Source organism: Xenopus laevis, chromosome 1S (assembly GCF_017654675.1).
Source record: "Xenopus laevis strain J_2021 chromosome 1S, Xenopus_laevis_v10.1, whole genome shotgun sequence".
Taxonomy (NCBI): domain Eukaryota; kingdom Metazoa; phylum Chordata; class Amphibia; order Anura; family Pipidae; genus Xenopus; species Xenopus laevis.
Window position 1 is genome coordinate 34600863 of NC_054372.1, and position 14369 is coordinate 34615231.

The 14369-nt window shown below is 38.6% G+C and overlaps 1 protein-coding gene across 9 annotated transcripts in view; it reads right to left on the reverse strand.

Annotated features, from left to right (window-relative positions):
- LOC108706622 (teneurin-3) overlaps positions 1-14369 on the reverse strand; it is a 507440-nt gene that overhangs the window by 54203 nt on the left and 438868 nt on the right. For all 9 annotated transcript variants that reach the window (XM_041579517.1, XM_041579516.1, XM_041579515.1 and 6 more), the window contains 2 exons: positions 12575-12718; positions 342-591 (listed from right to left, as the gene is read on the reverse strand). In XM_041579517.1, coding sequence (XP_041435451.1) covers positions 342-591; positions 12575-12718 — 394 coding nt within the window. The remainder of the gene's footprint in view (positions 1-341; positions 592-12574; positions 12719-14369) is intronic.

The window sequence follows — 14369 nt, forward strand, 5'->3', positions numbered from 1 at the left end:
TTCCGCACAGTGTTAAAAAATAATGGTTGTATTTGTTTTTTTAATTAAAAAATATAAGGCCAAGGATTGTTTGTGTGATATAAAAGAGGATTGTTTGTTTTGATTAATGCCAGCAGTGCAGTATATTTTAATTCATTTAATACACTTTCATTTGCCGGTGTTACTGTTCCTTTAATTTTATATGGTCAAAGTTGTTTGATTAGAAAACCAGATTTATCATTCAGTAATAGATTAAAAAGAGAATATCTAATTGTATAATTATAAATACACGTCTGATAAAGAAACTACGCATTAAAATGCCAAACAAACAGGTACATTTGATTTTTCATTATCCAGCCTACCTTAATTCAAGAACACTGGTCACATTGCCTGATGGAAAGATCCGGCGGATGAAGTTAAAATCGCCAATGTACAAACTGCCATCTATCCCGCAAGCTAAAGCAACAGGAGCCAGGAGTTTGTTACCATCGGCTTGACCATTGCAGCTTGGACAGGAGATGCTCCGCCGCCTGCCATTTCCCATGATACAGCTAATAACAGGTGGTTGTTGAGATATAAACTGGTTTTCTCCATTCCCTTTGTAAAGAATACCTGAAATGTTAAAATAAAATATGCTTATGTTACACAGTTTCGGATGATTTCTGGGAAAATGTATACCGATTATTAACCATAACATTAACCATGTTGATCAAGGAATAATGTGCAGCAAGAAAGATCTGTAAGCGTATTTGGAAAATTCCTTGGCTTCCTCTGAATGAACTGTAAGATTATGAAGACTAGCTTGTGTCATCCTTCTAGCTACATTATCCCTTAAAGGAGAACTAAACCCTAAAGATGAATATGGCTTTAAATGGCATATTTTATATACTGAACATTTTGCACCAGCCTAAAGTTTCAGCTTGTCAATAGCAGCAATGATCCAGGGCATCAAACTTGTCACAGGGAAAGTGTATGTCACATTCACACGCTCAGTGGGTTCTGAGCAGCAGTTGAGAAGCTAAGCTTAGGGGTCGACATAAATAATCAAGCAGAAAATTAGGTTGGCCTGTAATATAAGCTGATGCTACAGGTCTGATTATTAAATTCTGATGCTAGTTTCACTGGTGTCTGGGCTGCCATGTTGTAATTATCTGTATTAATTACTAATCAGCTTTATATTGTGACATTTCTATTCTATTTGAACTGTATATTGTGAGTGGGTCCCTAAGCTCAGTAAGTGACAGCAGCACAGAGCATGTGCAGTGAATAGGCAGAAAAGAAGATGGGGAGCTACTTGGACATCTTTGGAGACACAAATCTTCCCTGCTAAAGGGCTTTGGTTGGTATCCAGACTGCATTCATGTTGATTTTGAGACAGGGAAATGAAAAGCTTTACAGTGAAGTACAAGCCAATTAGTAAAACTTGTTTGAGATTTCAAATTGGACAATTTCTCTATTCTAACAGAGCATTTGCTCTTGTGATTTATAGTAGTCGCCCAATAGAAGGCAATCCTAAGCAGGAGTTAATTGATCTTTCCTTCTTGCCTTTTTTGACAGCATTAAAATACACACACACACATACATGCACATATATAAGCAGTGTGCATTTTAGTCTAAGTATGCCTTTAAGTACCCATAAGCTCTCTAAATTAATAAGGCTAAATGCAAGAACATTCAAAATGGGCCATGTTCTAGAATGGCAGCCATTCCCACTTTCATATACTGCTTATTTAAAAGGGAAATGCAATTTAGCTGTTCTCTTTGAAGTCCAATTCTTTCAACGCTTTTCGAAAAGGTAAAGAATCAAAGCACAGAAACTAGCCAATGAGATATTTTAAAAGCACATTTTAATTATGTATTGCTTAGACATTGCACATAAAATGTTCTTTCACCTAGGTACTTTCCAAAGAATATCAATGCCGGAAGAGAAAATAATGATACTATTTCCTACTTTAAAAAAAGCATTTGTATAAAAGAACACTTTATGAGTATGTGGTTTTTAAAAAATATAAGTGTGCTCTCAGAGTTCCTGCATCCATTCACTCTTTGTTAATGTTCGGGGATTTATTGATGCTCAAGGAGAATGCATCAAACTAATCTGGTGTAGAAACAGGGACTCGCAGACATATTATGCGGTAGCTTGTCACATTTTCAACGCTTCCGTCTATCCTCTAATGCTATTGTACTGTTCCTCATGTTCCCAAAGCAATGGGAACACCAGAAAGGAGCTAGCTTGAAACTAGAAATGAAATCCCATGATGTATTCAATATTTCCATAAATTATTTGCCAATATTTTTTATTGGGTCCTAGAGTCTGTTCATAAAAATAGTTACGGTTATAATATATCACATTAGAGAAACATTTTTACATTTCTTCAAAACTGCAATTTGAAACACTTTTCTAATGTGCATTATTTATTTATTTTGCCCAAAAAAAAATAAAATATATATATATATATATATATATAAAAATATATGAGCTCGGTGCCGGTGCAATCAGCAAATGGATCTCCAATGCCTGTGTGCTGGTTTATATAAACATATAAATTTTTCTTATATATATATATATATATATATATATATATATATATATATATATATATATATATATATATATATATATATATATATATATATATATATATATATATATATATATATAATATATATATGCTACCTGCAATGCATTTATGCTCTTTAAATCCCTTAGTATTAATGCACATTATATAGTTGATTGTATTCTTTCCCTGCCCACTTGGAAATTTAGTTTTGCTTCTGCTTTTAGCAACTCTATTAGGTCCCTTAATACCACTGATAATATTAATATTTCCCTTCCTGTTTTATTTAGTGTATGTATTCAGCCATTACCCATATATTCTCTTTTTCCACCCAAAAACATTACTATATTTCAGGTAGCTCTGACAAATGCTTGCACTGGCAAATTCTGACATATAAAGAGAGGATATTTCTCATAGAAAATACATCCACACTGTTTAATCGTAAGGCCTAATTAGGGCACTTTCTTTCCAAAGGTTTTTCTTACAGAAGGTAAGAGCCTTTCGATTTATTTATCTTCTCATTAGGAAGTGAAGGTGATCTGTGTCAGAATATTGATTTCAAGAACACCACAATGCAATATGGCATCTATATATTTCCTATTGCATTACCCTTTTAGGATCAATAAATGTCGTAATTACAACAAATGTAAAAAAACAGAATGCAAGGTTAGCAATGATAACCTTCTACAGTGGCGGAAACTGTTTTTGTTCTTTATAGATGGATATATATATTTATTTCTATGCTATCAAACACATATGCCAACCCCCTAGAATTAAAGTAGAGCTGCTAGTGATATAAACATGTACCACAGCTGTACTGGCACCTTTTCAAATAGTTTTCATTATTTTTCTTTTAAATAATAATTATAATCTAATTATGAGCGAGTGGCAGAAAGTTTGCTTAGAGCTTAGGAAATCTGCCAGCGTCTCACAGCATGGTTGTATTGTTTGCAGCCCAAAAAAAAAGTTAGGCTGAAGAATACCCAACTATACTGTTAAATATATAAAGAATTGGGGGCGTGGCCTAAGCACGCGATGCAGTAGCAGCACTTTCACATCGGCTCCCGGGACAATCTTTCTATTAGCCTCTTCGGGCTTGCTATTGGCAGTGGCCAGAGCCTCAGACTACTACCAGTGCTTCCGGATCGGCTTCTGCTATGGGTAGGGTGAAAAAGAAGCAATCCCCGCTCAAACTCACCTCTTTTTATAATAAAAAGCCGGAGCTGGATCCCATCCAAGATGGCGCTGAAACGCACTCTGAGGAGTCAGCGTCGCAGCACAGCTCTCCAGGCGCAGAGAAGCTTATTCCCTCCACACCGCACCGATCCTCTCCCGCTGAACAGCATATTAAAGATATGCTCTCTACCTTTCGGGCAGACCTGCAAATGGACTTTAAAAACATGCTCAAGGAGCTCAAGTCCGAACTCACTGCCTTGGGAAATAGAACGGGCCACTTGGAGGACAAGATGGAGGAAATGGTGAGTGCGCACAATAGTTTGGTGGATGAGACTCATAAATCGGAGGAGGCCATTGTTGACATTAAGCGCAAGTTAATGGATATGGAAGACAGATCCAGGCGCAATAATGTGCGAATCAGAGGCATCCCTGAACAGATATTACCCGCTCAGTTACAAGAGTTCTTTATGGACTTCCTACGTACTGTGTTACCTGAAGTGGAAGGTAACTTTCTACTTATTGATCGGATCCACCGATTGTATAAACCTAAGAATGCACCCCAATCTGCACCCAGGGATACGGTTGCCAGATTGCATTTTTTTCACGTAAAGGATCTCCTGCTAAAAACGGCTCGGAACTCAGAATCCAGGCCTGAGAGGTACAAGGATATAGAGTTGTTCACCGATTTGTCTCCAATGACTCTACAAGCCAGGAGGGAATTTCACGAAACGACGTCCATACTCAGGCAGCACAATATCCCCTACAGGTGGGGTTTTCCTTTGCGACTGGTGATCCTGAAAGACGGAGCTACTACCACCATCCAATCTCCAGCGCAAGGGTGTACACAACTCCGCACTTGGGGTTTAAAGCCGATACCTCCTCTGCCGCCTGTAGGAAAAGAGGGATGAAGTTCTGTTTCTGGTCTTAGATCCATTTTCTGCAAGTTCTAATTTTTGCCCGACCGGGCATCACTGTTTTTCATCATATCTCCCGGGAGCTGTGTTAAGTATATTGGAATCAGTTACTGTTTGCTTGGTTAACCCCTCGATACAGACTTTACCCTGTGGGCCATTTGCTGGCAGTAGGCCCCACGGTTCAGTGGAAGTATCCACCTTTATATTATAATGTTTTTTTCCTTTCTGTATGTTTCTACTATTGTTTTCTCTCTTCTCCTTTCCCCCCTTCTTCTTGGGTATGCGTTCCTTAGGAAATTGTATATGCTTTGTAATGTTATGCTATCTGGGTTCGATGGTGACTCTCTATGTCTGACTTTATGCAACCGACATTATATTTATGATGGCGTTTAATGTTTTAACAGTTAATGCTAAGGGTCTGAACAGCCCTTATAAGAGATCTTCTTTATTGTATGAAGCCAAACAGCAGCGGGCTGATATTGTGTTTGTTCAGGAGACACACTTTACTCCTTCTACTACTTGTGTTCCGAAAAACAAGTTGTATAGTATATTCTATTCTGCCCCAGCATCTACGAAAAGAGCAGGTGTTGCAATAATGATAAGCTCTTCCTTATCTTACACATATGAGAGTCACCATGTGGACCCTAATGGTCATTGTATTGTGCTGAATTGCTACATTAATCGGAAACCTTATACTTTGGTCAATATCTACTCCCCAAATTCCTCTCAACTTACATTTCTTAGAAAGGTATTGCATAAGATAATCTCTTTGAAACATGGGTCCTTGATCTTAGGTGGAGATTTCAACCTTGCCCCTGATCCTGTAGTGGATAGATCGGGTACTCCTAAGGGCCAACATAAGCTGAAACTCTCCTCATTCCAAAGCCTTTTACAAAAATATGGGCTTTATGATTCATGGAGACTTTATCATCCTGGGGAAAGGGACTATACGTTTATTCCCATGTGCATCTGTCCTACTCGAGGATTGACCTGATCCTTGTCCAGAAGGATATGCTAGACTATATTACACAGTCCCATATTGGTCTGATTTCGTGGTCGGATCATGCCCCTGTGCTGTTATCCGTGGCAGATCAGGTGCAGCGATCCTCTAGGGCCCAATGGAGGCTTAACCCTTTACTGATTACCAGACCTGTATTTAAAGAGATAATCTCTAAGGCTATAGAGGAGTATTTTGGACTTAACGATACTGGTCAATGTAGTACCTTTAGTGTATGGAATGCCCATAAGGCTTATTTGAGAGGGCTTTTCATTAAACTGGGTTCTAAATACAAAAGGGATCAGATTATGCCATATCGCACACTTTTGTACAAATTATATAATTTGGAACAAAGTCATAAACAGTCACCTGTTCGATCTACTGCAGTCTTGATTGCTGCTGCTAGAAAGGAGCTTCAAAACTTAGCGATGGTACGAATTCAAAGTAAATTGACGTTTCTTAAAGCCTCTCATTACAGGATGGGCAATAGAGCATCTGCGCTTTTGGCTAACCAACTACGCGCTAGTCAGGCCAAAAAACGTATTCACATGGTTAGAGATAACCGCAACAACCCCATTTATGACCCAAGAGCAATAGGGAATAGATTTGCTGAATTTTATACGACTCTTTATAATATAGCTGACGACCCTGCTACCCCTCAACCCACTTTGCAACGCATAGATGATTTCCTAGATTCCATTCAGCTACCCCGACTTACTCAGACTCACTGGGAACAGCTTAAAAATCCTATAACTGAATTGGAGGTCTCGAAAGCTATAGCATCATTCCCTAGTAATAAGGCCCCCGGGCCAGATGGGTTTACGCATTTATACTATAAAACGTATTCCCCACTATTACTCCCACATTTAACAAACACCTTCAACAAAGCTTTTGCCACGGGTTCTTTTCCCAAGGAAATGCTTCTATCGCAGATTGTTACCATACCTAAGCCGGGGAAAGACCCATCCTCCGTACAAAATTATAGGCCAATCAGTCTACTGAACGCAGATATTAAAATATATGCTAAGGTTATTGCTTTACGTCTCCAGTCCATTATGCCAGCAATTATAGATCCGGACCAGGTGGGATTTACTGTCGGTAGGGGTGCCCCTGATGGTACTCGTAGAGCCATTAATATCTTACATTGGTTGGGGCGCTGTCGGACGCCTTCTCTGCTTCTTTCCCTGGATGCGGAGAAGGCGTTTGATAGAGTTAATTGGTCATATTTATCTAGGGTTCTGGAAAAGTTTCGCTTCCCCCTGGAATTAATTACTGCAATTATGGCGTTGTATAAAGGCCCTTCGGCACAGATCAACACTAATGGGACTTTATCTGCCCCCTTTGACATAACTAATGGGACCCGGCAGGGGTGCCCGTTATCTCCTATTATATTTTCCTTGGTGATTGAACCCCTTGCCCAAGCCATCCGCCAGGACCCGGATATCCAGGGTATCAATATAGCTGGTCAGATTCAGAAGGTGGGTCTCTTTGCGGACGACACTATTATTTATATGTCACAACCATCCCACTCCCTAAATAAATTGCTAGGCCTACTACGAGCATATTCTGAGGTATCATATTACAAGCTTAATGAAACCAAAACGCAGGCGTTATGTATTAATCTGTCGGAGGCTGATACCGAGTGGTTTAAACGTAATTATCAGTTTCAATGGAAGGGGAATTCAATAAAATATTTAGGCATTGATATTATGCTCTCTCCCAGTGATATGGTCAGGGTAAACCTTACACGGTTGTACCAGGAATTATCTGCTGATGTTAAAACGTGGAAGTGCCAATTTTTGTCTTGGTTGGGAAGGCTGCATGCTTTAAAAATGTTGGCATTGCCAAAGGTTTTGTATGTGTTTAGAACTATGACTGTACACGTACCACCTGCCTATATTGTGAAACTGCAATCACTTTTCAATTCTTTTTTGTGGGCGAACCAAAAACCTAGAGTTTCACAGAAAATTATACAATTGTCAAAACGCAAGGGGGGTCTCAATGCCCCTAATATATTGAGCTATTACACAGCGGTGACTCTTGATCAACTAAAGGCTTGGATGACACTAGATATGGAGAAACGGTGGGTGCAAATCGAACAAAGCTCTGTCTCCCCGCTTTTACTTCCACAGCTTATGGGCACCCAGACGCCACTCTCTTATATTAATCCGCAGCAAGTTCCTCCAACTGTCTCCCATTCGTTGGGCGTGTGGCAGAATCACAAAAAATATTTTAACACCTCTTTACATGTGTCCCCCATTGCACCAATTGCAACAATGGAACTGCTCATTCCGGATCTCAATCTAACACAATGGGGTGACTTCCGATTAGCTCCCATTCACTATCTCACCAAAAAAGGTCAACTTTTGTCTTTTGAGGAGCTTCAACGACAATTGCTCCTTCCGAAAATGGTGTTTTACCAATATCTGCAGATAAGACATTATTTAGGGTCAACTGGCTGTATCCCGCTGAGGACACCAACTGTGTTGGAACGCTGGCTTACTACCCTAACGCCTCTGAAAGGAGGAATATCACTTTGGTATAGAGCACTGCAGCCTTCGGTTGAGATTAAGAGCACTTCCACAATCCTCAGGTGGGAACAGAGATTGTGCATATCTTTGTCTGAGGACGACTGGTTGCATATATTTACTATTCCTACCACAGTTTCTAAATGTATTTCTCACCTGGAGACTTCTAGGAAAATATTGTACGATTGGTATATGACCCCCAGTAAACTCCACCGCATTTACAGGACTATACCTAATACGTGCTGGAGGGGATGTCACCAGAAGGGTGATATGCTCCATATCTGGTGGGGATGCCCTAAGCTTCAGCAGTTGTGGCAGCATTTGGAGGCCTATTGCAATACTTGGTTGGACTTACAAATAAAGTTTACCCCAGAAACTGTTCTCCTGGGCCTTCTGGATCCAAATGTTCCGAAGGAGTGGTGCACGACCGCGCACCATCTGATCTTTGCAGTGCGGCAATTGATTGCAAGGCAATGGAAGTCCGCCATGGTTCCCACGGTTCGGCAGATTATCAAGGAAGTGGACATTCATTATCAATATGAGAAATTGGCTGCCTTGGCTACGTTTAGTGCAGCGAAATTTTATAGGAATTGGGAGAAATGGTCCTCTGTCAGACATGGGCTGGTTTACGTTGATCCTCAGCTTCAGGTGTCCTAGGAACGCATACCCCCCCCCCAAACCCCCCCCCTTTTATTCTTTCCTCTATGCTATGCTTTTATATTTTAATTTATTTTTCCTTTATTGCATCTATGTGTATTGTTTTCTTTTGAAACTCAATAAAAAATTACATTTAAAAAAAAAAAAAAAATATATAAAGAATTGAAATAAGAAAAAAGGATAGTTATAAGGTTGCCACTTGGCCAATATTTTACCCACCTGGGCAAAATACTGGCCCCATTCCCCTGATCACAGTGAAGCAGATGGAAGTACATGGCAGCAGGTGCAAGTGTGCGGGAGCGGTGCAACATTAGACTCACTGCATCAAGAGCCCTTTAAGTTGTGGTTCTAGTGGGACCTGATGCCCAAGTTCAACCTTGAAGAGGTTCATTACAAATCTACTACAGTATTGCACTTCAAATAATAGGTATGGTTCCACTTTAAGCTCTCCCAATCAACACCATTGGATACTGTCTTGTTCTGTTTACCGTGCTGTTTGTATTTTTTCCACTATATTTTACAGAAATGTGGAAAACGTTAGTTCTTCGTAAAAAGCATCAAACATCTAATGAGACTCACACGGAGCCCCTATGGCAAATTTAGTTTAGCATAGTATAAAATTAATTTCTACTAACTGTAAAACAACAAAACTGCTCCATTGTACCTTCATGGCGAAATATGCTTCCCATGGTTGCTGACATTCTCTGGATTTCCATATATGATTATTATAATAAAAAAAAGAATAACAACTCAAAAAAAGGAAAAAAAAAAAAGAAATTATATAAAAAAATAAAAGGCATATCCATTGCTGATTCAGCACATTATGGAAATGACTAAGTGAAGAACATGCCCAATGGTGAATTTCTCTCACTGAAACAAATGTTAAAACCAAGACAAGGTTATGCATTACAGGTATGGGACGTGGGGTTTTCCGGATAACGGATCTTTCCGTAATTTGGGTCTTCATGCCTTAAGTCTACTAGAAATAAATTTAAACATTAAATAAACCCAATAGACTGGTTTTGCTTCCAATAAGGAATAATTGTATCTTAGTTGGGATCAAGTACAAGCTACTGTTTTATTATTACAGAGAAAAAGGAAATCATTTTTAAAAATTTGGATCATTTGGATAAAATGGAGTCTATGGGAGACAGCCATTCCGTAATTTGGAGCTTTTTGGATATCGGGTTTCCGGATAAGGGATCCTATACCTGTACCAGCGCCCTTATCTATGGAAAGATCAATAAATACATCTAGGCTCTGGCTATAAATGGTAAGCTATTATTTTCTATAAGAACATGTCACAATAAATCACTATTTGCCATAATCCATGTAAACCACATGTCAGTTTGCACTTTGTACCTAAACATGTTTTATTGATTGAGGATACTGGATTTCAAAGGCACTACTATGGGCTAATGGTTACACATTTTTTTTCCTGTGATGCTGCTAAAACGATCAACCTTGCAAATAAAAAAAAAAAAATACCGGTATACAAAGGCAACTCAAGAGTTGTGTTCTTGAAAGCTTTGGGAAGAAAAAAAATCTGAATAAATAAGATTCTTTGTTGTAAATGCCTATGACTGCCAATACAGCCAGCAAATATATGCAAGAGGCTAAAGAACAATGGAGAATCAAGGAGGAAGAAAAATAAAACAAGGGTATATGTAAATGGGGAGTGATGCTTCATATGAAATATTCTGTTACAATGCCGGGCTGATTAGGAATTGATCAACACTGCCAAAAATTCCCGGTGTTTCTCATTTGATTTCATCATTTGCAACAATCACAAGGAAGACTTTTTTTTCTCCCTTGAGAATGAAGCGTTCTATAATTTTCATCAGAAGGGTCCTCCAGTCAGCTATCTGCACTATTGCATATGATTTATCCTGTCATTAGTTTGAGAAATAGGTCCTTCAGCCTTCTCCTCTATTATCGTGGAATGGAAAGATGAGCATTAGAATATTTATGACTGTGTATCAGCGAGCCCAACGCAAATACCTGTCACTCTCTGCAACCCTCCCCTGGAAAGCAGCTCTGCAGTTCGTCCACCTTATCATTACAACTAAACGCCTTGTTTATTTAATTCGACAAACATCACTTTGGAAGCCACCACTTGCCTAACGGGATATTCAATAACATTAAAATCTTCTAGACTTGTTCACCTTGGGGCTAAAAACAGAATAATGTTATCAATCATACTTTTATATCCTCTTCACTTGTAAAAGCTGTAATACCTGCAGGGTAATTATTCCATCTAGAAACCTAATCAAAGCTATTCCTAACACTTTCCTTTCAATCTGCAAATATTTAAGACACCCTATCAAATATGTAAGATGCCCTATCAAAGGTCAAATTTTTGCCACAGTTTCACGAAAAGAATTGGCAAAATGCGGAATTTCGCCATGAATAGGGATGGGCGAATTTGACCCGTTTTGACGCACAATGCCATACAAGTCTATGGGCATCAATTCCGCGGCGAAACAAGGCGAAAAAATTCGCCCATCCCTAGCCATGAATCCATGCCAGGCGAATAAATTCACTCATCACTAGTTGTTGCATTAAATTCAATATCTGGTTCAGCCGGTATAGGTAAAACTGGATCAACAACAGAGGTGGGATGGACACTAATGGTTTACCTGCACTGAACACTGGGCTCTCTTGTCACTGTCTTATTTAATTTTTAAAAATATTGACTACATTGATAAATTAGAATATCCCTCCATGTTACATAACATTTTTGTCTGCATAATGTAAATAAATACATAGGGGGTTATCAAAATCCAAATTTATCTCATTATTTTCTAAAATATACTCCGACCAAATCCGTACGGGTTATTTCCCCCTATTTTTTAATCCATTTCCTGAAAAAATCCCAGTTCGGAAAAAAACATGAAAAAATCTTGAAAAGCGTCCAAAAATTCTAATCGTACTAATTTTTGGGGTTTTCCTCGCAATTTTCTGGGGGTTTTTTTTGGATTTTTACCCAAAAACCACAAAATCTTTGGATTATTGCACGAAAACCCAGTGCAGATCAGGATATCTCCAGGACTTCTCCCATTGACTTCTATACAACCTCAGTAGGTCTGAGGTGCCGGATTTTTGGATCTGACTTTTTCCATCCTCGGGGTACAATAAATAACTTAGAATTCAGATTTTATAGTAAAAAAACTTAAGAAGAAAACTGCACTAGCCCAGGATTCAAATTTCCCAGGGCAGACGCATACGCAGTAGAATGCGAGAACAAAGAAGAAGCCAGAAGACGATCCCTCTGTGGTGCTCGTTGGAAGAATCCCAGTCCGGTGCAGTTTTCTTCTTATAGGAGCACTGGCCCGGGTTTTCAGGTAAGTACATACGATCACTTGGGGGTGCCTAACTTTTGGCACCCCAAGTTCAAAGACTTTTCCTTCTCCTTTAAGATAGTTTCTACGCACAACTAACAAAGGTGATTTGATAAAGAATAACTGGATTGCCTTTTGTAGTAGGGAAGGACGCTGTTAACAGGAAATTAATAAAAGCCATTGTTTGCTACTCATGCTGCAAACTTTCTGGGTTCTAAAAATTTATGATCAAGGCCATGCATTAGAAACTGGGAAATAACATAAGAGAAATACCACAGCTTCATTAGCTTGTGTGCTTCATCCATTTAGCCTTGACACTGAGCTCAAGAGGCTTTGGCAGATAACCCATTGATGTCAAGTATATAATATATAGCGATGCAGACTGAATCAACACGTAAAAGCAGAAAATGTCTCAAACACTTACCATTCTGAACATCCAAAACATGATGTTTATCAAGTGTCCATCCGCCCATATTTGAGGCGTCTAGCTCATATCCTTGCAAAACAGCCGTTCTCTTTTCCCATAGCGTTAGGTCAAGACAGGATTCATATTCATATCCAACAGACACTGCAAAACAAAACATTTTATACATAAATAGGATAAATATAATTTTCTAACAGAAGCCATGCTCAATATTTTCAAGACAGGGGTCCATAGCGTGAACTATTGCTTATAATTATTAGAGCAACAGAATAAGACCATACATTTAATAGCACCATGTGGTACATAACCAGACATACTTTTAGAAATCGTTTTTTGTTTTTTAAATTTAACCGCCTTCAAAAGCCACACAGTTTAAACCAATTTTTTCAAATATTCTATTCTATCTATAAAGAAACTACAGGTAACCAGGCCATACCAATAATTTAAATTCAATCACTACACTACAAAGCTCTGTGGATAAAGTTGATGCTTTCACAATTATTAATAAACTGCGCATCTCCAATTACACATAAATCAGTCCATTTAATTGCCCTCCTCACAGAAAAATGTTATCATATTCTCTAAGGTGGTGTTAAGGAGGTGCTACATTATACGGACCACTGCAAATGGCAACATTATGGCGAACATCCTAATTGATTGCATAATGGCACACGTACCATGCCTGAATTAACAATTAAAAAAAATGAATATATAGAGGTGAACTAAAGCATTCTTTAAGTGGAGAGGAAATAAAAGATAACTGCAGTAAAAATTCAGACAGGAAAGTTCTTTGACAACCCTGCCATATAAATACATAAGAATTAGCCCTGAACTTCAAGTTAAAAACATATTTTAAGCAACATTAAATTTAAGCCAAACGCCAGCCCCTAGCTACAAGCAGCATGATTTAATTCCCTTTGTTATGAGCTGGTATATAATTAACTGGGTTACAGTCTTGAATCTTCTGGCTATAAAACATATTCCAAATGATAAAACAGACATTAAAATGCCAGTAAAAACAGAAACCACAGATAATATTATTTTAACACCTTATATGATGAATTCCAGCTACCCAGCAGTGATTTTTCTTTATATATTTCCCCAGTTACAGCATTTGATGAGCTGAGGCAGCTCTTCCACCTCACACCCCTGCTGCTCCTGCCTGGATGAAGTGCACGGCTTCAGGACATTGGTTCTTCAGTGATTTAAACAACAATCACCTGGGGCAGCAGTTTGTTGTCTAATGACAGGAACTGAGATATCTTATCAAAGTACTCTCTCTACCTCTGTATATTTTTGACAACAGCTTTTGATGTGGTTCAATTACTGTTCACGTTTGGCTTTACAACCAAAGCAAGAGAACATAAAAAGAAGCCAAAGGTTGAACAATCCTGTGTTCAAGATAACCTGTCTGGTATCTGAGACTGGACAGCATTAAGTTGGATATCAACACCCTATCAAAGGGTAGACAAACTCGACATGAAGACCAACACAAAGCTGGGATGAAGGCCACATAATTTAAGGAGCAGTAACACCAAAAAATGAAAAGTTTTTTACAGTAATTCATTTATAATGTATTGTTGCCCTGCACAGGTAAAAATGTTGTCTTTGCTTTAGAAAGACTACTATACTTTATATAAATAAGCTGCCGTGTAGTCATGGGGCAGCCATTCAAATTTTAGGTTTACATAGCAGATAATCTATAAGCTCTGTAGAATACAATGTGAATTTTTCTGTTATCTACTATGCAACCTGTGCTTTTTCTCCTTTTTTCAAACTGAATGGCTGTCCCCAT